Genomic DNA, 26,933 nt, shown 5'->3' with positions numbered 1-26,933 from the left:
TTCCTCGTGATAAAAAGATATTTATTTCCTTCGCAAATCCTCAGTGATGAATTCCTTACATGAAAGATGTCCTAAGAGACCAGGGGCAATAATGCCACATTGCAGATGGTGGGATAAACGTGTCACCTCTGGGGAACCGTCTCACTGAATGAAACGTGATTTTTTAACATGAAAAATGCATGCCTGGAAAACTTTTCATCAGGCTTAGAAATTTTAGAAATAAAAAAGTTCACTTCAGAGAGTACTGAAACCAACGCTCTTTGAAAGCAAGCACCTTTTGATGGTGGCTGGGAGTCTCTGGATAGCCTTACTTTCTGGCTAGGTTCCATGGCTCAGTGGCACTTGGTGAAGAGGACAGATGTAATTTGAGAAGGGGGGAGGGGAGGAGGCAGGAGGGAGGAGGAGGGGGGGAGGAAGGGAGAGAGAGGGAAGGAGAGAAAGGGGAGAGAGGAGGAGAGAAAAGAAAATCGAACAGTCAATGAAAAAAAATTAGCAGCTTGCAGTAATATTTAGTAAAATTTAGTTGAAATCATTGTTTGTTAACTCCTACAGTTTCTATTTCTTAGACCGTCAAATGAGGGAGTTGATCTTCTGGTTCCAGGATTGTTATTCTACTGCAATACTGAGCTCTGGTTTCTGGTGTGAATTTCAGCGGCCCCCATTCCCTGTTCCCAGCACAGGCAGGGGTACCGGGACAGAGGGCTGCTCTAACTAGGTACAGAGAAGTACCCACTGGAGGTGATTAGTGATATTTCTTTTTCAGCATTTAAAATGCCATCCCTGGACAGTTTTTCATCTGTGTTACACATTGTCTTCCTGTCCTGAATCTCTTTAGCAGGCAAACATTGCTTTACTAGGAATACCTGAGGGTGTAAATAGAGCCGTGTAAATGAATATGGTAAGTTATTTTCCCAAAATAAGAACTGAAAGGGATAACCATTCTGTCTCCTCCTCAATTTGCTCTCAGGCCAGTCCTGCTCGAACCAGCCCAGAAACATCCATTTCACAGAGAGAGATTTCACAGCCCTGGCTGGCCACCCTGCCCAGCACAAACCAACCCTGGCAGGACCTGCCTCCTTTGGCCGGGACTGCTGGGCTGTGCCCATTTGGCAGAGCAGGAGTGATGACCAAAATGAGGGCCCCTGGAATGCTGCTCGTCATTAGTCCTAAAAGGAGAGGCTCCAGGCTGCTGGTAGGAGACCTTTAAAAGGCGGGAGAGAGACAGAGGAAGCGGACAGAGGAGGGCACAAAAGCAGAGACAGAAAAGCAAAAACCCTCATGTGATTCACACCAGCACAGGGCCAGGAGTCCTGAGCCGAGGATAGCTAACAGCATGAAGTTGGCAGGAGCCTAGCAGAGCTCCTCCCTGTACGGACAGATGTCAGATGGCTGGCACCCCCATTGTTGTGTTAGTTATTAATAAACTTCCTAACAATGAGAGGAAGTGCTAGAACTCAGAGAGTGGGAGCGTGTGAGCCGCCGAGACAAACATGCTCTGTTCCAGGTGGCGCTTGGCACAGTGCGTTTTGTCCCAGTATGGAAAGTGTCAGAGCCAGGGCACCCGGGCAGACTGCAGGTTTTAATTCATTTGTATTATTTATCTTTTAAGCCAAAGATGCAGCACCAGATTCTTCACAATCCTGCTCACACGAAGATGACTCCATGGCCACTTCGTTAATCACACACAGATTTCCTTTTAAAAGTACCTAATACATGGCCTTTAGTTTTGTAGAGAAGGGGTGGTTTGTGCCTCTACACTTCCACCGGAGAAGCCAATGGTGCTCTTATTCGGTTCAAGAAAAGAGGCACAGTGACAAGTTTTGTTTAGAGGGTTATTGGAACAAGCCACGCCACCCTGCGGGACGTGGGATATTTCCTAAACAGGTCTGTGCTATTTTCTTTAAATAGCCCGAGAGCAAAAACAGCGTCTCCTTCGGGCCCTGACTCCCCCTGAAACCAATTGTTCTGTGATGGCAAAGCCCTGACACAATGCTTAGAACAAATCTTAGCCTCTCTCCCGCTTCCAGAGAAACCATGAGAAGGCCTCGCAACTTCAGCCACAGTGACACACACAGTTGCGCATTTGGCTGTTGTTTTTTTTCTCCCTGCCAATCTTTTCTGGGATTTCAAGTAATGGGCGAAAGGAAAGGAGGAACAAACCCTCTGACATTTCCACCAAATGGACTTTGGATTCTGTTTTTTTAAACCCTGAAAGTGTCCTCAGCGAATGGCTTGAATTCATGGTTATCTTTTCAATCTGTGTCTGAACCTTCTGAAAATTGTTGCTGAAGCACCTATGAACAAAAGCAGTTTGGGGAGAGGCAGCTGCAAATACGGAGGATGCACCTGGGCTGTCGCGGGGCAGAGTGAATGAGATGTGTCCTGAATTCCCTCGCAGCTGGTCACCAGATTTGCTGAGCCCCAACACAGACTAGTTTAGGACAGGGGTCCCATAACCTCCCTCGGATCTGCACAGCAGCAAGGACCTTATCAGGAGGGAGAACGTGGTTCCTTTCATCCCAACACGGGCTTACAGCTTGGGCTCAGACAGAACACAAGACGTTCCAGGAAGGTAGAGGTCTACAGGGTGTGCTGGGGACAGTTCTACGTGTCACTGAGCAGGCCACAGGGTGTCCTGGTCCTAAGCCTTTGGACCCGTTTTGACCTTTTCTTTTTGAAGGTCATCTGGCTAGCCGATGGCCCAGAGCCCTGGTATGTGTGGCTTTTTGGCTTCTTTCATAGATATCAATGCCATTTCTTTAGCATCTGACATCTCAGATACCAAGTACTAGTCTTTAGTAAGTTTAAAGGTAATTGCACACCTTTAAAAGGGAAACTCACTTTCAAAGTTACTAATTGTTTGGATATATCTCTGTTTTAACCTCAAGAAACAGCATGCAAACTCTTTGCAGAGAGGGACTACACCGTTTAAAATTTTGCTGGGCATAGGACCTAGCATAGTTTGGGAGCTGGAAAAGATGTTGCCACCACAGAAATACTGCAGTGTTGTTACACGCACCATGACCTTGGCACAGAGAAGGGTTGAGGGACGAAAGATGACAAGGACTGATGCCATTGCAGGAGCCTGATCGGACACGACTGATCTTTAAAGGCCTCGTGCCGGGTCACGTAAGTGCTCCTAGCAAAGCCCAGGATGCCACGTGCTCCGGAAACACAGAAGATTCTTGATGTGCTGCTCATGCAGGAGGCTCTGTCACCCAAATTTAATTTCACTGACTGTGTACCTGTGGGGTGCCAGGCACTGGGCTCAGAGAAGAGGATGTTCAACCAATGACTAGTTTCTAAAAATGCTTTTAAGAAATATTAGACTCCATCTAAGAAGGAGGTAAAGGAGAAAAAAACAGTTTACCAAGTTGGCCACTGGTTTACATACATCACATTTTCCCAGTAAACCTCAGAATATAGGGTCTGGCAGGTGCAATAGAAGAGTGAGAGAAATCAGGGCTGTCCTGGGATAGCAAGTGTCGGGGACTGTCCCTTCTGTCTAGGTAAGAGGATGCAAAGGACAGAGGAAGGGGGTGGGAGAGTAGCCTGCTGCCTTGATTTTTCAGGCTCAGGGCTAGATCTCCCCAGTGTGGGGGATGTGGAATGAACTCCTCCTTTCCTGAGGCCCAGGGCTTTCTTCAGGTGAAGGCTTCCCCTTCCCATTACAAGGAACAACATCCACAGAGCATACAAATTCCCTTTGTCACTGATGGGATGTCTCAACTGTCTCTGCTAAGTCACAGGAGGTGGGTGTGGGGCATCCCCAAGGGGCCTCGACTTTAGCATTAAAGGAAGCGTTTCAGGCTCCGACTTGCAGGGCTGGGCAGAGTTGGACGCCCTCGCTGGCTTAGTCACGGGGCCTTCTCCACCCATGTTTCTTCTTGCTCAGCCAAGCAGCAGAGGAGAGAGGCCAAGGCATAGACACCAATGGCTGGAGTCACCTTGCAAGTGGCCTTTTCGGTTTCTATCAGCTCCTATACATCTTAGCCTGGGGCCCCATCACTGATTATCAACACTCGAAAATCACTTGAGTATGTTAGGTGTAAGGAAGATTTTCTTGTGCTTTTCTTCTCGTTCCCCAGATTGCTTGTTAATGTTGAATTGCGGGGAGGAATGGAGATGTATTGCTCTCCAGTCTTCACGATGCCTGGGTGTCATTTCTGACAGGCACTGGTTAGTCTCATCTTGGGAGGTTGGGGGCCACTGTCCATAGACCCATCTATAGCTGCCAGTAGGACACTGCCTTGGTACCCCTGGAGGCTGCCTGCTAAGACGGGGCCCAGGCAGAGGGACCAGGATATAGGCCTCAAAGTGGGAACCCGTGAGTCTTGAGATCCTCAACAATACACCACACCCCCCCTCAAGCTTTGATCTCTTCTCTAGCAAGAAGAGTGACTCTGAAAGTCAACTTGTTATAGACGCAAATTCTCAGGTTCTCCCCAGACCCACAGAATCAGAGACTCTGGGGGAGACCCGGCAATCCGTGTTTGATCATGCCCTCCGACCCTGTGATGCTCGCCTGGGCATGAAGACCCCAAGCTGGAGTCACTGGATTGCCCGTGATAAGGGGCCAGGGACAGGCTCTGACCCGATGTTCTACATTTTCCCAGGGGGTTAGGAGAAACTACTGCATGTTGTCTTGAAAAGACACCCCAGCTGTGGGCTTTGGCCCTGCCCTCGTCTGTAATTCGAGGCAGTCTTAGGTTTTTAATATCCTTTTTTTTTTTTTTTTTAAATTGGTGCATGTGGCCGGTGCCCTAACCAATGAGCTATAGGTGACCAGCCTGAATATCCTTTTTTTGACATAAGAAGACAATATCCTCTGCAGTCTTCAATGTGAACTCCTAACTAAGCCTCAGAAAGAATAAGGCTTTGGCCCATCTTTTTGGATGAAATATTTTGGAGGAGTCTGAGGCAGGGAGAGTTGTATAGTGGACCCTAGGGTGACCTCATAGAGGCAAAGCTAGATTTTATGGGACCTGAAGCTTACCTAATTTTGGTGGCTCTATTAAGAAAAACAATACAAAATGTATTACCCTTGCAGATTTTACAAAAACAAGTGACCACATGAAATGATGCCAGGGCCTGCACAGTGAGGGGGACCCTGCCCGATGCTCCAACCCCCACCCTCTCCCCAGTAAAGCTGCCTGCCAGTTCGGGAAGGGCATCTGTCCTCTCCTGGGCCCTTTAAACTTCTTCCTATGACTGGACCACCAGCCAGGAAGCTACGCTGACAACTTCTAGCTCCTCTTCGTCTTCTGTCTGTTGTGTGAAGGGCCCTGGAAGGTGAGTAGGGGACAGGCTTCCTGCCTTACCTGCCTTACTCAGAGGCAAGGTCGCATGGCACCCGGACTGACCAGGCTTTTCCTCTGTTGCACTTTTCTAACCTTCTCCAAACCACAGCCACCTCCCTCTCTCCCGGCCTCACTCCTCATCCTGCTATTTCAGGGAATGCCCCCCCGCAAAGTCAGCCTGATCTAGACCCCAGAGCTCTTCTGCTCCTCTTGATGCTGAATGACAGACGGAGTGACTGAGAGAAACCGGGAGTGGAATCAGATCCTCTAACTCTCAGTTTTGAAAGGTGCTTCATTGAAACCCTGCACCGCGTGACAGTGAGACTGGCTTCTTCCTACATGATGGAGCATGTTCTAGACCTCCTAAGCCCCCGAGAAGCCCGCCTGGGAACAGAATGTAGCATCTCTTGGCACCAGACCACAAACATCAGCCCTTCCTTAGTGTAATCCTCTTTTTAAGGTGCGTGCGTGGACCCTGCTTTCTGCCCTTAGACTTGACATTCCTGCCAGCCACGAGCATCCCGACAGGCTCTGGGGGTTATAGGAAGACACCTAAGTGTGACCAACAGTCCTTCCCACGCTGCGTGGCTCTACTGATTTTGGTTTTCTCCCTCTTCGACCCTTTGATATTTTGGGACAGTTTTCTCAGATTCCCATTTGGCTCCCAAGCTAGGTCTGGAAACCCGAGCCAGCTCCTGGTGAGGGTGCCCAGCGGCTGCTGTCTTCGGGGGTGGGGGTCTACCCAGGGTGGGGGTCCCCGCCATGCTCCAGGAGGCCCGGCTGCCTACCTGAGGACAGCAGGCTGCCACTGCTGCCACTGATGATCTTCCCTTTGCTGCCCATGTTGGCCAGCTTCGAGGTCTTCAGTGTCCCCGTCTCGGTCAGGTCGATGGCAATCTCACTCAGACTTCGTGCTGCATGGATCTTGGACTGGAAGGGAACAGAGGGGACGGTCATCACCTGCCTGCCCCTGATGTTCGGCAAACAGACTTATCTCCCTCACAGGCAGCATGCTTCTCTTTGTGTCCCTTGGCCCAGTCATTATCACTGAAATGCTCCAAAGGGACAAAGAGGGCTTAGGAGCTGCTCTAAGCGATGCATGAACTAAACCCAGGATCCTGTAGGTTGTACTGGGCAGTGCTTACGAGAACATTCCGATTTGGGGGAAAGTGACTTAACCTCGCTGAGCCTCATTGTTCCCTAATGTCACCTATGACCCAGGGGATAGTCAGGGACAGAGGAGGGAGGTGTGGGAAGAGCGTCCTCTCCCTCCTCATCTGTCTGGCACACAGCTCTCAACAGACAGTTGCCATCATAGTTATTTTGTGCTTAAACAAGGAGGGAAAACTAATTTTCAGTTTTTTGAGTGATATAAGACACAGCTGAAGCAAATTTACAACGTCTCCCTAAACTTGGAAGTAATTTAAACCCTTTGAATGAGGCTGGGTACGGTAGCTCATGTCTGTAATCCCAACACTCTAGGAGACCAAGGAGGGAGGATTGCCTGAGGCCAGGAGTTCAAGACCAGCATTAACAAGAGTGAGACTCCCGTTTCTACCAAAAATAGAAAAATGTGCTAGGCAAGGCGGCACAAGCCTGGTCCCGGCTAGTCAGGAGGCTGAGGCAGGAGGATCGCCTGAGTCCAGGAGTTGGAGGTTGCAGAGAGCTATGATGATGACACTACCCCACGTGACAGAGTGAGAACCTACCTCGAAAAATAAAAAAGAACAATAAAAAAAAACCATAACAAAAAAACCTTAAATTATGAGCCATGTGGCCATGGAAAGCCGGGAGAAGTGATAGGGCTCTTGGCCTACAATGGTGGATAAGAGCCTCTGGAACAATGGCTTGTTGGATACTGAGGTCTGACAAGGCCCTTTGCTTCCATTTTGATAGCTCAGCATGTGTGCCAGAGTCTTCCTGTTATGGCTCAAATGCTGCCCCATTCAGTTCACGAGGTGGCCCCCTGGCCACCGGCTGGAGCAGGTTAGCAGCATTAGAAGTGGACTCCGTGTGCCATCCACATCCCTAGGCGTGGCGGTGTTAGCACAGCTGTCTGCTAAGTTACCACCTTGGTAAGTGAGAAGGTGTTTGCAATTCCTACACAAGTATTCAGCATTTTCTTTCTTTTCTTCTTCAGGAAATCAATTTTTCGTGGGAGTGCTTAAGGCACCAGGCTTTGCCTACATCGTGAACTTCATGAAAATAGTTATAAATAGCAGTCACCCTCACTCATCTGCTCATCAGGATGGCCAATGGCTGGGGCACATGTGCATGGAAGGGGGTGAGGCTCACCATTGGGATTCCCTGTTACTTAATGCCCTGTTCACATCTGGCTCAGGTGAGACAACGTCTTTCCCTTTGGGGGAGGCTGTGCAGGCTTCAGAGGGGTACGGACCCACCATCTTCCCTGCTCACAGCGCTCCCCCTGTGCCCGGGGCCTCGGCCGTCCAGAGGGGCTCTCGGACCTCCTGTGGCTCTGCCCCTCATGCTGCCGTCTGCACAGGCGATGACATGACTTCCAGGCACTGCACACTTTCCTCAGGGTAACATGACAGGACGTCTGGGGACGGGAGGGCGGAGACGCAGGGACACGCTGCCCTGCCTGTTTTGTTTACCTGGCAAGAACTGGCTTCCTCCTCCCCTCTTCCCTTCAGGCCTGGCCTTGACTTATGCCTCCTTTCTGACCTCAAGTGTGTCCCTTGCCTTCAGGCCCTGGTCCCAACTTCCTGAGGCTAGGAGGGTTTCTTCGTTCAGAAGGCAACCCTGCCCGCCAGGCCCTCGCAGACCTTGGCTCACACCAGAAAGGAGGAAAGGCCTTTCATTTGGTCTCAACGGCCCATCAGAGGCACCCAGCTGGCTGAGTTTCACTCTCCCAGCAAGCACAACCAGTAAAATCCACCACTTCCTTTCTTTCTGCTCTGCTCTCTCACCAAGACCCACCTTTGAACAGAAAGGAGCCCACACACGGTCAGTTACGTAATAGTAACAATGCGCAGAGATCCAGCCCAGCTCCGCTCTGTGGCTGAGAGTGCAGGCTCTAAAGCCAGAAAGATCCAAATTCGGGTTTTGGCTCTTCCCAACTAATAACCACCACTGGGCCTTCATCCTTAACCTCTCGGATCCTGTTTGCAAAAAGGTGATGCTAAAACCCACGCCACCAAGTTGTGATAGGAACTAAATTAGATAATTTATGTAAAGGCCATTGCAATAGGAATAGGGTATAAATTAGGGCCTGGTGGTAATTTGCTAAATGAGGTTAGATTGATGGCCCATGCTGATATTTTGGGGAGCTCATTAATCATACGGAAAACCTGTCTTCCCCCACCCCCTGACTCTGACCACTCATCAATCCCAGAGGCAGAAAACCTAAATGGAAAATATGGAAACAACAGACATCCTTCCCCAGGGAGGTGGGATTCTTAGAAGCTAGTGAATTCTTTCTGGAATGGAAATAGCACGGTGACCTACAGACTCATCAGGCAGGGACAACCAGGAGGAAGTGAGCAGGGACAGGGAGCCTCCCTCTGCAGAGTCAAGTCTCTGGGCCAAGCCAAAAGGGTCTAAGACTTCTGAATATTTTGCTGGGAGCATCTTGTCCCATAAACAGTGTTACTCAGTTTTATCACTGATACTCTGTGAGCAAGGTTTAATTGTCCCCTATCACATTCTCACTCTGCTTTTGATCCCAGACGGAATGAAGAATAGCAGACTGAATCAAGGAAAAAAAAAGTTAGGAAGAAGGAAAGATGTTTGCCTTAGGGGCCCAGCTCAAGATGGCCCCGCTCTGAGTTCAGAGGGAAAGTGTCTCATGTTTACTCTGAGCAATGCAAGCCTTCAAAATGTTTTCCTCTAAAGTCCACAAGACATTCCTTGGCTCTGGACTACAGAGGTTGCTGGGATCCAGCTGACAACATTTCTGATCTTTGGGGTCAGCATGTAAGTTCCCAATTCTAAATGGGGCCTGAATGGTTTGCCATTCTGAAGGAGCCACAGAAACCTTCCAGCACAGCCTCCCTCCACTATGCTTTGACAGTGGCGAGGTCTCTGGATGTGCATGAGATGATGGAGGGAGGGAGATTTCCTTAAACAATTATCACAATGACCCTGGAAGAAGAAAGTAACCCGGTATCAGGGAAGAAGATGAGCCCTCCTGGCCACCCGCCTTGCTGACTCAAACCACTAGGCAGCACTTGTCTCTCCAGGGGATGAGAAGCATCACTCAAGGGGGCCTGGGCTCGGCCAAAGCACTTTAAAGAAAGGAACGGCTGGCACGGCCCGGCACAGCAGAGTGTGAGCAGAGGCCAGGGTGCCAGCCAGCACTGGCAGTCCAGAAATATTCCGAAGTTTTTCATCCTAGGTCTGTTGGCCATCTCTGAGGCTGCCCTGCCACTGCGGATGGATCTCATCACTGGTCTATAATGAACAACATTCTAGAAACAAAAGGCGTTGCAATGAAGTCATCTCACATTTAATTTGGCAACCTTTCAGAGAATTTAAACTTCATGCAAGCGTTGGCCGGAGGAAGGTAGATTAACAATGATGTTTATAGACGATGGTACATATTTCCTAAAGCAACTTCATAAACATTGGATCATGTGACCAATCAACAATCTGGGTCAGGAATTTCCTTTTCTGCTCTCTGATTGGGGAAGCCAAGGCATAGATGATAAAGGACCTACTCAGGCTCCCAGAACTGGAAAACAGATCCCTTCAACATCTAGGTGGACAGAAGAGGTTGGGGAGCTGGCTCCTGGGAGTAGGGCCCCAGGGCATCTGGGGGCACGAGAGGCTTCCTGGGAGTGTGGCCATTTTCTTTAGTCCCCTAGGGTTACTGAGAGGGACGACCAAAATACTCCTAATGCTGTGGGCATTTCCTTTTGCCTCCTAAGGACACTTCCTTTCTTTCTGGGGCTCTTGCTGTGTCGTGGGTTGACTTGTAAGCCTGATGCATGAGGCTGCCCAACGGCAGAATGAGAAGAGGTGAGGCTGTCCCAAGAATGGAACTCTTGAGATATCCATGTGTCCCTGTGCCCAAAACCAGCTCAAGGAGGCGAAGCTTAAACAGCTAATTCTGCACTGTCCTGATGGTGAGGTGATTTTTCACTACCCCTTTCTACATCATGGTATGCGTGTGCTGTGGGGGGACTGGCAGTGCGGGTCAAGAGACTGGCCCACCTCTCTGCCACTCACCACCCATCACCCAACAACATGGAGGATGGACTCAATGCTCTGAGGTGTTGGCCCCTGGCTCTGGCCACCGGGGAGCAGAACGTTGCCACCCACCCACCTTCTCAGGGTAAAGTATGACTCAAAACATTCTGGCCCTGTCTCTTTAGATCTAATCAGGCATTGAATTTCTGTGCCAAGGCCCATCACGGCCAGGAGAGCTGTGGAATACTCTCACGGTTCTTACACTCCACCTTGGGCTCATTTATCCCAGAAAATGACAAGAAAGGGGGTCAGGAAAAAACAATTTACAAAGGAGAAAATGATTGCTACACTTGCCAGGCCCTGAACTACGACGGGAGGGACTGTTTCATTTCTTCCTTGCCTCTTTCCTTACAATCCTTTTACTTCCCAACTCATTGTTTCCTTTCTCCTATTCCCTCCCTCCCCACCAGAGAAAGAGAACCCCCCCACCCCCTCAAAATATGGCAAAAAGTAAGAAGAACCCAAGCCGGCACCAATCCATGACTGTTGGATCCAGTGAAAGCGTCAGGTCCCCCATGTCCCTCTTGGAGCTTGTGCCATAGAGAAAACCTTCTGTGGGTGCTGGTACCTGCTGGCCTGTCCCACTCTGCAACCCACCACCCCACACCAGCAAGATCCTGAGAACAGTGCAGGGCCCACTTGGCAGCGCTCTTGGCCTGAGGGGGACAACAAAGAAGTGGCTTCTGGGGGCCAAGTATAGGGAAGCTGGGGAGACGGGCTGGAAGGAGAGGGGGCAGAGTGTTGACACAAGCTGTGTGTGAACCAAGGAGACGTCATCCTCTCACCCACCAGAACACGCAGCTGTGAGCGGAATGGGGGTGGGGACCACCTCCCTGGGAGGATGACTGTTTCCCAAGGCCTGAGGCTCTAGGTCTACCTTTGGGAAACTGGGTGGTTGCTCCCCCACCCCCACTTTTCCAGTTTTGCATTAAAAAAAAAAAAAAAATAAAGTTGGCAGTTGGAAAAGCCTGGAGGGTTTTTCACAGCAATTACACTGAACAGTTAGGTGGTGTCTATTAGATGAGAATGGTTACTTTTTTTTTCTTTTTTCACAAAGAAAACAATATGCCACTGTTTAAACACCAAAAAAGGCCTGACTGCACGCTGCTGGGAGCCTCTGGGGGGTGGAAAGCAAAGTGGGAATTCCTCAGAAGGGCACTGCCTGGCTGTGGAGTCGTTGGGCTGACAAGAGGTGGCTCCTGGACCAAGCTGCAGGGAAAGTGCTGTCTTGATGAACTAGTCTCGTTCCTCCTACCTGTATCCCTAAAAGGCAGGTCTGTGCCTGTGTGCATCTCACAGCAAGGCACGCGGTGTCCCGACCCACCCAATCCTTCTCCCTGAACTAGGAGAGGCAGACGGGGGCTCCAGGCGGAGCTCCCCGGGCCGCCCCAGCACCCTGAGAGGCGGGGTCACTCACCTTGCTCTGCTTCCTGTCCAGGTAGAACTGGTGCTGGCTGATGGCCATAGCCCAGATAGACTTGATCAACGCCGGACACGCATACCACGTGTGCACCGCGATGCCGCTGTGCCCAAATGTCCTCCTGGTCACGGATGCCCTGGGGAAGCCGGGATCATAAGGGTCAAGTGTTTCTTATGAGAGAAAACAGCTCTCAGCCAGCAGCTTGTAGAGAGAACCCCCTGGGTCCTAAAGGCCGTGGTGTAAAGGTGACAGGTGAGCTCACACATGAACACAGGCAGACACACTCACTCACATGAAGGCAGGCTCAGGGACACTGGCCGGCACAGGCCACTTCTAATTCACTGACTCCTTAGGGCTCAGAATTTGGCCAAGCCTATGCCTTGTCTGGGATAAGATGGGTCATTCTGGGTCACTGGACGGTCCTTTCTAATTGTCAGCTCCTGGGACTGGGCCAGGAGACAAGACAAACTCTGGAGACAGGAAAACCCTTGACAATGCTCCTTGTGTAAATGCTGCCTGTGGGGAAGATGAGTAAATTCTGTCCTCACGGCCACAGGCCACAACATCTGAGGCAGCCATGGATTCCTGTGTGGCTGTCTCAGTGTCCCCGAAGGGCTGGTTATCCATTTCAGACAGGTGCAGAGGGCAGGGAAGGTGTAAGGAATCAGGCAAGGAAAGGCAGGGAGAATGTGGCCAGCCAAGTCCCCAGCCTCCCTATGTTCATTTTAAGCCTGTATGAAATATACGTGGATGGAGCAGGGAGAAGCAACAGACTTTAGAAATGAAAATGGGGCCTTGCGTGGTGGCTCATGCCTGTAGTCCCAGCACTTTGCGAGGTCCAGGTGGGAGGATCACTTTGAGCCTAGGAGTTGGAGGCTGCAGTGTGCTATGATGATGCCACTGCCGCCTAGCCTGGGTGACAGAAAACACCTTGTCTCCAAAAAGTAAAATAAAATAAAAACAAAAATGAGAAATACTGGTCACAATGTAATACACCCCATTAATGGAGTCAGGGGAAAAAAGTTATGTGATCATGTTCTCAGTGAAGCACATTTTTTGGGACAGGAAGATTATTTTGCAACAGAAACCTGAGAACATGCGTTGGCACGTGCACCCTCATGCCACAAGTGTGTTCATTGTGAATGTGTGTGTGAGACAAGGTGATGGGAGTGTTAGCATTTGCACATTTGACCTGAACATCAGAAGAAAAATGAGTGTTCTCAAGGTTAAGAGATCTAACATGAAAGAAACGTAGTGTAATCGGGACTTGGGAAGGGCAGCATTCTTTTTTTTCATGGAACATTTTCTCTCAAAGAAAATTGAAATCATCTTACTTTGGTGACTGAAGATTTAATAGTGGGGTCTTCTTCTGACCCACCTTTAGGGAGAAAGTCAAATCTGGTGGTTAGGTAATGATCCTCATTCTAGGCAGCTTTTTCCTTCCTTTGGTTTAAACTAAAGTTAAGGGGGAAAGGCCAGCTTAGGAAAGAGCACACAGATGAAAAGAGTGAAAAGGAGCCATTGAGAAAGTGGGGTGGGACCCCCTAACCCCAGCGAGTCTTTGTAGATTCAAAGAAAAATAATGACCTGAGCTCCCGGTTGGGTTTTCACAGTGCTTGCTGCTCCTGGGAATAGGTAAAAAATTTTCCTCGGTAAAAGCTGAATTAGAGAGGGGAAATATCTTGAAAAGTATTTAATAAAGGTGCAAGAGTTCAACAGGGTGAAACACTTCCATGTTTTGGGTCTGGGGAGTGGGATGAGCTAGGAGGCTGGTCAGGCCTGGACAGTTCCTTGGAAGCGTCTAAATCAGACTATCAGCGGTTTCTCTCCTGCTTTATTATTATTTCCTCATCTTTCCTTTCAAGCCCTTCCTATTTCACGTAACTCTTAGAAATGGAGTATTTGCCGAGCCAAGAGAACCTCAGGAACAAAGGCATATATGGAGTCAGGATATATGAAGTTGAACAATTGAGTTCACGAAATCATCCTAGAAAAAGTGTTATAGCGAATATCACTATGGTCACCTTCAAAGCACTCCCCTTGGGAAGCTGTGCATTGACGCCCGAGTCTAGTCCACCCTTCCAAGCAAGTTTTCTAGGACAAGTTCATGAACTTAATTGTCACATCTCATACAACAACAGCTCTGACGGCCATTCCAGAAAAAGAGTTCCAAAACTGCTTTGAAGGGTGGACCAGGCGCTGGCGTTGGTGCCCAGCTTCCCCAGGGGAGGACCTCGGAGGTGACCATAGTGATAGTCAGCAATGAGGTGCATAGCACTTTTTCTAGGATGAGTTCGTGAACTTAACTGTCCTACCTTTTATAGGAGGAGAAAGCCCACAGCACGTTCAAAGCAAAAAGACAATGGGGCAAGGTGTGATCACACTTGTACCCATCAACTCAGAAAGTACCCTCTTCCCTGAAGGGTGCCCCTGTTGTCACAGTGTCCATCAATGACATCATTTTTAAGTGATGTATGTGGTGCTTCCCATCCTATCACTGTGCTCTGACTCCCTCCTGGCTTGGGGGGGAGGTCTGAACACCATTCCAATGGCAGGGCACTCACATGCATCTTTCCTGCTCCCAGTAAGCAAGGCAGCAAGTGATGGATGGACGTGTTCAAACTTTAAATGTACCTCGAGGCTGTGGGAGAGAACTGAGCGGGGCTCAGACCTCGCGGCTCACAGCTCTGGCTCAGTCACTATGCTAAGTGGCTGCCTGGAAGCCATTCCCTTTCCTTGTGAGTCTGGACAAGGTGTCTTTAATGTTGAAGTCAACCCCTCCCTGGGCTGCTCTGTCTCCTCCCCCCATTTTTAGGGTGACTTGGGGTACTCAGGGTGATTCTGCACTGGAGGAGGGATGGTCACGCCCCATCTCCTGCTGTCCCAGTCAAGGAGCACACACCTGACATCTTTATCTCCCCAGGACCCACTGCCTGCTTTCATCCTAGTCACCCTGGAGGTGCAGCTCTAACCTCTCCTTACAGGAAGCCTCCCTTCCTGCCCAGCCAGGATCCCAGTAGCTCTGTCGGTCAGCATTTCTGTACAGTGTGGAGTGCTGCAGACAGACCTGCTAGGTTCACATCGTGCCTCTACCACATACGGTTTGTAACCTAGAGCAGGTGACTTCCTTTCCCATGAGTAGACCACGAATGCCTGCAGTCCCTGTGTCCTGGGTCACTGGAGGACGCAGGGAGAACGGGCACTTGTGCTTAGATCTGGACCTGGCCGTGGCAGACTCCCCAAGCATGGGTTCCCTCTTCTGCCTGTCTCCCCAAACACCTAGCAGCTCTTCAAGGAAGGGGACTCTGTATCAGACTTCCTTCCCCTCCCCGCCTCCGCTGGCACAGCGCCCAGACACCAAAGCTTCTCAGCAACCAGGATTGTGATTGCTGTGGCTTAATAGGCCACATAAGCCCACCTCATGGTCATGGGTGAGGTTCCTATATCCCTGGGCCTCAGGAAAGAGAAGGGAGTTTCGTATCACTCGCTGACAGGGTGACAGATGCAGAGAGAGCACGGACACACACGCAAACACACACATAACACATACACACCCATTCACATACATACAAACATCACACACCCATTCACACGCACACACAGGTAAAGGATTTGTCCAAGGTGCCCGGGAGTTTGCAAAATTCCCCACAGAGCAGAGGCCTGGAGGTCTGTCTACCACGCTCAGCTCCTGAGATTGTCCCGTCACTCATTTTTATTTCATCAAGCTTCTCCTTCTGCACCTGACCCATCGTGGCCAAATTCATTTCACTCTTTTTACACTTAAGTTTTCTCTCCTCTTGCACACCTAAGAATCTGGTTCTACACAGTTCACCTACAGAAGTAACAGTGAGTTTCTTCTTGGCTGGAATATTCTTTTCTACGTCTCCCCACCCCAGGCTGTCAATGGATCTGTGGTCTGTGGTGGGGGCTTCACATCATGGAACCCTCTGAGGGGCCCAAGAGCCACTGGACACACTGTTACTGTTCTCCTGCATGAAGCTACTGTCTTCAGCTGACTGCAGGGACATGGACGCTCCTCGGGGACTGCCAGCCTGGGATAAGCTCTCACCCTGGGCAGGGAGTAGCTGTTTCGAGCAGATTAGGCAGCGGGGAGGCGGCACATCCTCCTACCAGGTCATCCCAGCCGCCGGCTGCAGGGGGTGAGGCTACTGCACAGGCCCGAGCCCTCTCTGGGGGGTGACAGCTTCTCTGCGTGTCCTGAGTGCACATGGAGGCACGTCAACTAATCTGGGGCATCGCAAGCCACGTGTGAGGTGGAAACGGCACCCAGCCCTCCTTCTAAGCCCAGGGCTGGGTGTCAACGGCTCCTAAAATCCACCTTTGCTCCTTTGGAGTCCTTACTGTCTCCCACGGCTACCTCCTTGTTGTAAATCCATTTTCACACCCAGAGAAAGTGATTTATTCTTGGGTGTCAGGCCTGGTTTTAGGGAATTCTGCTCTGTTTACGGGCTGCCTGCAATGCCAGGTCCAGCAGCAGACAAAGAGGGACACACAGAGGGCACGAGCTGCCCAGACCCCTGCCCTGCTAAGCTCCCTGCAGGCCAAACTGGGGCCCCATTGTCCGGCATCTGACTGGGAGAATGTGGATTTTTATAGCACACAAGCTGTCTTTGGGGCACCACGTGGGGTGGAGAGAGGATAATTGTATTTCTTTCACATCCACCCACAATCTAAAACTATGTCTCCCCGAATAAAACAATGAATGGTAACTGATTTGGTGACAGATTCCTTTTGGTGTTGACAGCCCTGCCTGAAAGGATCTTAGAGACTCTGACCAGGGAGTCTTCAGCCTCTTCTGCGACTCAGGCCACTGCCCAGCTTAGTTTGGTGTTTGTTATAAGGTGCCACAGGCTTCCCTCTAATGCCCAGGCAAGTAAGGCAAACACACACACACACTCTCTCACACACACTAGCGAGAGACACAGGTCGCCAGAGGAGATGGCCAGGGAATTGCCAATTTCACACCCACACATGCACATACATGCCATCCACAAGAAAGCTTTCCTGTCTGGTGTGAATTCTGCTCTGCACGAGTCGCCTGTCCTCTCTTTCCCTGTCCTGAACTGACCACCACCAGTGACCACAGTCCCCAAATAAAAAGAGAAACTCCATTCCCAGCCAAGCCATGCCCTCCCTAAAGGACAGGACTTGGAAGCTTACCTTCGTGGGTCATGAACTTCCACGGAAAACTTCTTCTCTCTGAAATACAGGTTTTCCAACTGTCTCCACTGGAATATCTGGACAGAAAACAACGTCGTTTCAATTCGGGAGCGCCTGGTTCCTGCCGCCAGGGCCGTCTGCCCTTCCTTGCTGGTTAACTTTCCACAGCTGCCACCTTCCTTATCAAAGCGGAGACCAACAGCTGCATGTTTGCAAGTTTCCTTATCAAAGCCGAGACCCTACAGCAGTTTGCGCCTCCTCTGCCTCCAGCTTGACACACACCCACACACACACCCTCCGCAGTTCAAAACCAGGCAACTGTGGGTGTGGATTTTCCTGCAGGTTTCTTAACGGGAACAAAACAAATTCTTTTCAAGTTGTTCCCCTGGGTTCGCCTTTGTTGCATTGCCCTGCAGCGACAGTCCCCAGCTTGGCAGATTTTTCCCTCCCAGGAGAGGGGAGATGGGGAGAGGAGGAGAGAGGCTGAGCCCAGGGGAGAGGAAAGTACCCTCAGGAGGGAGCAGCAGCCATCTGCCTGCCCAGCCCAAGCGGAGCTTCCTCCTGCAGTGCCTAAGCAGGCAGGCGTTCAGATCCCAGCCTCCCTCCCTCCAGGACTCCACTTCCTGCCGCTAATGTGTGAGTGCAGAGGGCGGAGGCTGCTGCCAGGACCTTATTTCTGGGCAGGCCAGCTCGGGATCGCAGTCTGCGCGCCTAACAAGCCCATTTTTCTTGCTGCAGCACAAAGACACCAAGATTTCTGCTGCAGGAAGGACACTGCAGCCAGAGAGGGAGGGTGAGGAGTGGGAGGAAGGGGGTCACCCCTTCTGCCTCCTGGGACTAGCGAGCCCATTGACTGAGAGGCCCACTGTGAAATTTGCAAGTAATTAGGGCTGCCTCTGATCGCTCGGAGAAGGGAAGGGAGATCCTGTCATCGGGTGAAAAGAAAGTTACTGGACCCTCTGGGAAATGTCACAGGAGGTTAAAGTTATGTGCACACACGTCCGTATTTATATTTGATATCGCCATCTCTCTCTGCATACTTGGAATTGAAGTTTATTTTGCTGACAAAAAAGGTAAAGCAGGAATTTTTCCTCTGGGGAAGGGGTAACTCTCCCTTGGAGTCCCCACTTTTTGTGCCCATGGAATTAAGCCATCTGCTGTTGAGGTCTTGATCCAGATCCAGGGTCCTCAGACTGAGGCTCCCAGGTCTTTCCAACCTGCTTAACAAATCCATGGCCATTTCTCTGTGTCCAGCTAACCCTGCCTCCCCACACCCTCGACACCACCAATCAATGGCTGACCCATGGACCTGTCACCCAAGTCAAACTGGGCTAGAATAGAAACTACTTCTAGAATGGCTGTGTTCTTTTACCTTCATAATCTCCTCTCCAGAATTTTAAAATTATTTTTTTTTAATGTAAGTATAGGAAGGAGGATACTAGTCTTTCTTTCTTTTTGTTTTTTTGAGATAGTCTCACTCTGTGCCCCTAGGCTAGAGTGCTACCGTATTTGCTTATATTATCTCTTTTTTTAAAATTTCAGATTAATATGAGGGTACAATTAGGTTACAATGTTTGCCTTTGTTAGGTAAAATCCCTGCTGTAACTGTGCCCCTCACCCAGGAGGTGTGTCATATACCCTTACATTGTGCCTCTTAGGTGGCCGCACACCCACGCCCCTCCTTCCCCTCATCTTGAATTAAACTGAGTTTTTCTCTTAAGAGCAAACAATTCCATCTATCACTGGGCCTGGGACATGAAGAACCTTCTCTGAAGAACGGCCAACAAACCCATGAACGAATGCTCATTGTCCCTAATCATCAAAGAAACGCAGATCAAAACCACCCTAAGATATCCCCTAACCTCAGTGAGAACGCCCACATCACAAGGTTCCACAGATCCTGGTGGGATATGGAGAGAAGGGAACACTTTTATACTGTTGGTGGGACTGCAAACCAATACAGCTTCTTTCGAAAGAAGTATGGAAAATTCTCAAAGAACTCAAAATAGACCTTCTGTTTGATTCCATAATCTCATTAGTAGGCATCTACCCAGAAGAAAAAAACCCCTTTTATCATAAGGGCATTTACACAAGAATGTTTATCATAGCTCAATTCATAATCTCCAAGATGTGGGATCAACCCAAGTGTCCACCAACCCATGAATGGATGAATAAACTGTGGTACATGGAAACCATGGAATACTATTCAGCCACAAAAAGATGGAGACTTTACATCTTTTGTACTAATCTGGATAGAGTTGGAGAACGTTCTCTTTAGTAAAGTATCACAACATTGGAAAAGCAAGTAGCCAATGCATTCAATACTAATATGAAGCAGACAGGTGAACTAATACATTCCCACATAAGAGAAAACACTTTCTTTTTTTGAGATAGAGTTTTGCTCAAGTGCAGTGACATCATCATCGCTCACTGCAGCCTCCAACTCCTGGGCTTGAGTGACCCTGTGGCCTCAGCCTACCAAGGAGCTGGGATTACAGGTGCTCACTACAATGCCCAGCTAGTTTTTCTATTTTTTGTAGAGATGGGGTCTCCCTCTTGTTCAGGCTGATCTCAAACTCAGAGCCTCAAGCGATCCTCCTGCCTCAGTCTCCCAGAGTCATAGGTTTACAGGCCTGAGGCAGCATGCCTGGTCCATCAATCATCTCTTATTAGAGAGCTACTCCTTGTGTCCCCAGCTCAGGCTGAATGTCTCTCTGAAGCCCACAGAAACCTTAATGGTCAATTCCAAGTAGGTGGAAAGACATTTCAAGGAAATTGAACAAAGCCCTACACTGATACAGACAGGTCTGTGTTGAATCACAGATTCAGTCCTGCCTTGGTGGAGCCTTTATTACTCAAATACACAGGTCTGGGTCTCATGTTCCTCTCTGATGCTTGGATCCCGTAGTGAAAACTCCCATAGTTCCTCTCCAGCCCCTAGTTGTTAGTGTTTATAGACATTCCACTTGAACTTAGAACACAGACACAGAGACACCAGAACTATCTGTTTCCATGACATTGGCCTCATAACCTGGGCAGGTGTACAGAGCAAAGTAGTCGGGCACGCAGGCTTTGGAGTCTGGCTGCATCTCTTTGAATCTAGACTCCCCTACTTCCAGGGTGCTGGACCTTAGGCAAGTTAGAGCATTTCCTTTACCTCAGTTTTCCCATCTGTAAAACAGACATAATGGCCCCTGCAATGTAGATCTTGGCAGCAACAAATCTTTAGCATAGTATCAGCACAGTGTAAGTACTCAAAAACTTAGATCTTACTAAGATTCCTAATTGTGCTCCCAAATCCTGGCAAATGAAAGAGAATAACTCCAGAACAATCAGAATAATTCTTTTCTTAGATTTCCTAACTCAAGCCTTGCTTTGGGGTTAAAAAATAAAATTAGATTATTCAAGTGCTGGAAATTCTTAAGTATAGAAAGTTATTTTCCCATTCCATTCTCTCTTTCCTCTCAAGAAAGGGATATGGACAGTAGATGGCTGGACATTGCAGGGGTCCCAGGCAAAGTGGGACCTTGGACAGCCTTGTGGGCACATCGCCCTCCTTAGAAGGACCTGCGACTGGTTTACACACTCTGCTGTTGCCATCTTGAAATTCTTAAGTTTTGCACTGGGACGCATACATTGTGCAGCTGGCCCTAGCTGGTGCTGAGGCTGGCAGGCTCTGTCCTGGGCTCAGCAGCCAGTGGGCTAGATGGGCAGACCTGGTGAGGTGGGACCCTCAAGTTCTCCTTTAAAAGGAGGCAAGAAAGCAAGACCTTGTGCGAGCCGGCTTATAGACACTCCATGGTGCCCTTCCCGGGCTCAAGCTGATGCTCAGAGGGGTTGGTTCCCAAGGCAGCTTCTCATCCCTCCTTTCCATGTAAAATAAGCACTAACCAAACCTTTGCTTTAAGAGCTCCTTGATGCTGTTTGGCGTGGAAAGCCGGGAATCTGCCAAAGGGCCCAAGAAAAACCACCTGGACTCCTTGTGGGCCCTGTGTCCTCTCGGCACCTGTGGCTGCTATGGGAAGGCTCTGCTTCCAGCTCTGTCCTGGGCGCTGGCTCCCAGGCATCTCCCTAGGATGAACCGCTGTCTGCAGAGATTTTTGTAACAGGGTATAAAACAGTGGGCTCTCCTTGATGTCTGTATTGAACGTGCATTTCTTTTTATTTTGTTTTTGCAAATGTGGTCCTAGGAAGGGAGAGTAAAGGGTAGTGTTTCAGGATCAGATTGTTGTCTTGGGACATTAGAAGTGTCTTAGGAACCACAGAGGAGGCAGGGAGCTGGGAAGCAGGAATATGATGGCAGCAGGGACAGAGGGGGACAAAGGGAGGCAGAGTGGCTGCCCCTTGCATAAGGCTGGGGTGCAGCTTGCTGTGAAGGCTCTGTACTTTTTCATGGGATGTTGGGTGTTTCTGGACCCCACAGCTAGAGCCCCTGCCCGCTGAATGCTCCACCCAAGCCAGAAGGGCAAAATCAATAAGGAAATCAACAAACAGAAGGCGCTCAGCCTGCCTCCCCCCTGGAAACGGCTCCGACATGCTGGCTTCGGGCAGCCCCTCATCATGCCCTTTCCTAGGGGATCCCCAGCTTGGGCCAGCTCTTGGTGCAAGCATCAGCACTTGCCACCACAGAAAGATGTCAATAAAGGATGCAGCAGAACACCCATGATGATCACTGGCACAAACGGGCTTGTTCCCATAGGAGTTTGTATGACTCTACGGCCAATTATGCAGGTGATTAAAAGCTGCTAGCAATAATCAAAATTCTAGCAACACTCAAAGAACTTACTAATTGATAACCTCTTAAATCAAGGCCTTCCTAATCATCTAGGCATCTTTACATCCCTCTGCAAACATCATTTCTTTGATCTTTTCCCATCCCCCAAGAAGAGCAAGTAAGAATTTTTCTTACTGGGGAAAAAGGAGACCCAGAGAAATTAAGGAAAATTGCCTGAGGCCACACAGCATGTTGGTGAAGGCACCAGAAATAGAAGTCAAGGGCACCTGATCCGTTACTCTAACCTCTAACTATGCTGCTTCCCCACGGGCCCACCAATTAGTGGGAACAGCGTACTCACTAAAGGGTGGTTAGCTTTACAAGTAGAAAGAGTTTTACAACGAGCAACAATGTGACTGCAAGTAGGAAGTCAAGTATAAAACCAGATCTTTTTAGTTCTACACGACTTTGCGTTCCCCGTCCACGGGAAGCGGAAACAAGTACTATGTATGACTTCTTTCTTGAATTCTTCAACGTCTGGCTGCCTGTCGTTTTCCACCGAGCAATGCCTCAGTTCATTTAGCTGTTTTCATTCAGGGTCGAAGAAACAACAATAACCATGAGTAAGAAGGGCTGGGGTGATTTGGGATTGCACAGAAAAAACCTAGAGGAAGCCATCAGGGAGTGGTTTCACCGAGACCGAGTCTGCCCTTGTCACTTGCATGCTGCGCTTCTGACCTAGGCCTGTTGCCGTGATTCCCAGTGTGATCCCAGCTCCTCCACTTCCCCCTCTTGGGACCTGTGGTCCTCATATAGAGAACAGGAGACGGAAAACATTTATCCACTGAAAGCAAATAGAAGAATGCCTAATCAGTGCTGCCTTTTGGCCCCCAGTGCAACAGGGCACGCTATAAACACTTAATGAGCAGCGACTAACAGGCTAGTTTCTATTAGCCGGTCTGCCGGATCCCCACATCCTGTGGATGACTGCAGGTTGGAGCAGAGGAAGGGGCCTTGTCTCCACCGACTTCCTCCCCAGCCAGCATGCACTGATGCTGGGCAGTGCATGAGTGGTGGGTGAGCTCTCATGATGCTGCGGAAATAAAGGCTTGAGAGGAAGCCTGGTCTAGAGGCTCTGTTCTTAATCAGGACGTCAGAGAACCTTCTTGTCCTCTTCTTGTCCCCGTGGCTGAGTCACCCAGCCTCTTACCGACCTCCCTCTGAGTAACTTCCTGCTTCATCCCAGAGGGGCTATTCTACAGAAGGGCAGCCACCATCTCCTCTGGTCCGCCTCCTCCTTCTACAGAGAAAGCGACCACAGCCAAGCGAGGCTAAGGGACAGGAGAGGTTAAATGAGTAACCGTCACCCCCACCCATGTCCTGTGGCTTCTGGTCCCCAGCTGTTTCTAGCACACCATGAAGCTCTAACCATGAGTGAGAGCCAAGTTGTTTCAGGCTTCTTCTGGTTCTCTAAGAAGAAGAATCAGACTCATGGCCAGGAATCATCTCTAAGTTCATGAATGAAACATACAAACCACAGAAAAAACTCACTTCCTTATTTCATTTCTGCCCTGAGTTGCTACACATCCTGAGGGCTCCGGGACAAAAGAGGGGAGTCACTGAACCCAAGTGGGTAAGTTTAAACTGGGAGAGCACCACAGAAATTCCCAAGCCTGTGTTCTCCGAGGGTCTTGTAACTGGGGGACACAACCTGTTCCAAGGGACAGAAGAAGCAGGTATGTGCGTGTAGTGGGCTGAAACCATATGCTAGGGTTTTTTTCTTTTAAACATCAGTCCTATAGGCATTTAGTATTTTACTTTATACATAGAGAAGGCCCTTGGGTCTAAGCATCCTCTAATCCCCAACCCTTTTCCGACCGGTCACATAGTGGGTGTCTACTTTGTACCAGCCCGCGCTAATGGGCAAGTGGAAGAACCTGGAGCCTAAACAAATGTCCATCTTGCTAAGGAGCCCACCATCAAGCTGGAAGGACAAGACCCACACAAAGTAGCCTGTATTCATGCCGTCCTAATTAGCTCAGTGACGGAGTTTAAAGTCATTTCTGGTTTCTGTACTGCGCTTTTAAAACTCAATAGAGGTACTGTGCTGCTTCATTAAGAGACGTCTCAGGCTTTTGTCTGAAATAATCGATATTCAGATGGCCATTTGTTCCGGTTCATTATTTATTTATTATTATTATTCTTTTTTTCCGGTTCATTATTTTTAGGAGCAAGAACCGGGGGCTCTCAGAGGTCAAGAATCCTCAGTCCTGGCCCTGACTTTGTAAGTCTCTCTGTATCTTAGCTTCCTCCTCCCTCAAAAAAATAACAAACAAATGAGGGGTGTGCGGGCATTCCCGCCTTCTGTGCACGGGGTGAAGGTCAGCATTGTAAATCCAGAGACTATCACGCTGCAACTCTTTGGAATTTAAAAATGAAGTCACTTGATGTGAATGTTTCCCACTCACGGCAGACAATATAGAATAGTGCCCATAAAAAGCACAGCTGTCAGCGTCACACTACCTGCCACCTGCTGGCTGTGTGTGCTTGGCGATTTGATTTCTCTTTGCCTCAGTTCTTCATCTTTGAAATAACACTGATAATAACACTTTTCTTATACAGCTGCTGTATCAACCAATGAATACATAAAAAGAGCTTAAAACGGTGCCCAGTACATAGTGAGATCTAAAGACACGCTCTGAGCAGGGTGGCACCTGTGGCTCAGTGAGTAGGGCACCGGCCCCATATACCAGAAGTGGTGGGTTCAAACCCAGCCCTGGCCAAAAACTGAAAACAAACAAACAAACAAAAATAAAGACACGCTCTGACTCTGTCCATTTCTCCCCATCATGGACACGCCAATATTATTCTTAATGTGAAAAATAACAGTTCTGAATACTCCAAACACGTATCAGCCCAAAGTACAGGTCTGGGTGATTTTCTTAAAAGAGGACTAATATGGTGACATGGCATTTTAAAAAGTGTTTTTGGTTAAACGGGATTATTTATTTATTTTTGAGACAGTCTTACTTTGTTGCCCTCAGTGGAGTGCCAGAATGTCATAGCTCACAGCAACCTGAAACTCCTGGGCTCAAGTGATCCTCTTGCCTCAGCCTCCTCAGTAGCTGGGACAACAGGTGCCCACCACAATTCCAGCTATTTTTTAGAGATGAGGTCTCACTCTTGCTCTGGCTGGTCTCAAACTCATGAGCTCAAGACCGTCTCGGGCTCCCAGAGTGCTAGGATTATAGACATGAGCCACTGTGCCTGGTCCTGAACTCGATTTTTTAAATGTAAGCATAGGTTGGGGTTCCCACTCATTCATTCCTGTGGAATTTGCTTCTACGTTCCTCGACTTATCCAGCTGACGCCCCCATCCACTGCAATTCTGATCCATTCCATCCTCGCAAAGGACTATGATCTAGGCTTACGTAGAGCAGAATGGGCTATATCAGGAACAAATCAAGTCTTCCGCAATACGCAACCTACGACCACAGAGCATTAACTTTCCAAATGTGTCCTCCATCACCTGCATGCAAAGAGGGCTCCCTGGAATCTATGATTTGATGACCACCAGCAAAGGAAACAATGGCTAATTTTTTCTGCATGGCCACCAGCTCTAATGGAATCAAGATGCCCCTCTGGCCAGTCGCATCCTCCTCTCAGACAACACAAGCTCTAAATTGATTTGGTTACTTTAGTGACAGACGCCCAGAGCCCCAGTCCCTTTAATGGAATAGTGTCTTTTTAACCCATCAAAAACCTCTTAGCTCTTCCTTTGGCTTAAGACTCAGTATTAGAGGAAAAGGGAGAAAGAGGTTAACAAGCACTTAAAAAGCCTATTAAGAAATGGGTGATTTTATTTCCCCCCACTGGACTTGACCCTAGAGGGCCTTTCTCTGCATTATTTTCTTGTGTGTAGTTTGGCTTTTCTTACAGAAAGACTATCATAAAGCTTCGGCAAATGTAAATGTACTTAGTATTTCTCTTTCTTTGTCTTCTGCTGTCTTGATGTAATTTCTTCCCCTTCCTCAGAGGGTCCTCTGGGGCATCAGTGAGACTAGCATTTGGATGGCTGCAGCTGCCCTGTGGTTCGGAATGTCTGGGCCTAAACTGGATTCTTCTAGCAATATGCACAGTGACCCAGCGATGTACAGTTTAACCTCTCATACATCGTGTTCCAGTCTTTCCTTTAAAAAAGGTCAAGGTCATTATAGCTGTTACGACTCGCCTCAGCGGGATGCTGCAAGGCGGGGGTAGGGGAGGTGGATTAATTAACCTGAGAAGCATTTGGTACATCTGGGGAGAAGACGATGTTGGGCCATTTCACCTATTTTGTCAAAGACTTCTCTCTTTTCAGACTGCTATAAAGTTGTAAATTAAAAAAATCAGGTATTGGCTACTTTGGAGGACAGACTTTGGGCAAAAACACATATTTTTCTACTTTTGGGGGAGGGACATGTTGGCAGTGGCAGGTCTCTTGTGCCTGGTGGCTCTATCCAGAAGTGTGGCATCACAGGAGCACTCAGCGCTCCTTTGTAGAGGTCACTGGACTCTGCGGGAGATGGGGACGCCACAGTAGAGGTTGGGTTGGCCGCGGGCCCTGCTGGGAGACCCAGGTGTGCAGAATAACTACCCCCCTGCTTTATTAAGCTTAACAAAAAAGAAAAAAGTGTGCCCTACCTTAGACTTCCCTGTGTGAAGCAAAGTTAAAAAAAAAAAATAATAACCTGGCGAGGCTTCAACGGCTTGTTTGCCCTCTAAGAAACCGAGTACTTCAAGAGGTAGACGTTGCTGTAGGGCAGACCATGGTCTCAGGCGGTCCCAGGGAGGAGACTTCCTGCGTGAGCTCCAGGCTCCCCTGGGTGGAAGGTGCAGGGTGCGAGGCGGGCACTTGGGCACTGGGCCAGGTCTTTGTGTCTTGTTCTTCAAGTCAGCCTGCCACCGGGAGGAGGAGCACACTTGGGGTCTCGCGGCTGCTCGGAGCTGTGGCTGCAGCCAGCAGAGGTGGCATGTGGGCCTGCTGGCTCCGGCCTGGACTTTCTACTTGGAGGAGCTGACCCCTTAGTTTGATTCCCCTGGGATCCTCTTGCAGGAGCGATTC

General features: G+C 49.2%; 1 protein-coding gene across 9 annotated transcripts in view; it reads right to left on the bottom strand.

Annotated features, from left to right (window-relative positions):
- FRMD4A (FERM domain containing 4A) overlaps positions 1-26,933 on the bottom strand; it is a 607,160-nt gene that overhangs the window by 34,232 nt on the left and 545,995 nt on the right. For all 9 annotated transcript variants that reach the window (XM_053572753.1, XM_053572754.1, XM_053572751.1 and 6 more), the window contains 3 exons: positions 17,116-17,192; positions 11,932-12,070; positions 6,089-6,230 (listed from right to left, as the gene is read on the bottom strand). In XM_053572753.1, coding sequence (XP_053428728.1) covers positions 6,089-6,230; positions 11,932-12,070; positions 17,116-17,192 — 358 coding nt within the window. The remainder of the gene's footprint in view (positions 1-6,088; positions 6,231-11,931; positions 12,071-17,115; positions 17,193-26,933) is intronic.

Source organism: Nycticebus coucang, chromosome 20 (genome assembly GCF_027406575.1).
Source record: "Nycticebus coucang isolate mNycCou1 chromosome 20, mNycCou1.pri, whole genome shotgun sequence".
Classification (NCBI taxonomy): domain Eukaryota; kingdom Metazoa; phylum Chordata; class Mammalia; order Primates; family Lorisidae; genus Nycticebus; species Nycticebus coucang.
Note: the sequence above shows the minus strand (reverse complement) of the source record. Positions and strands in the feature narration are given on the sequence as shown.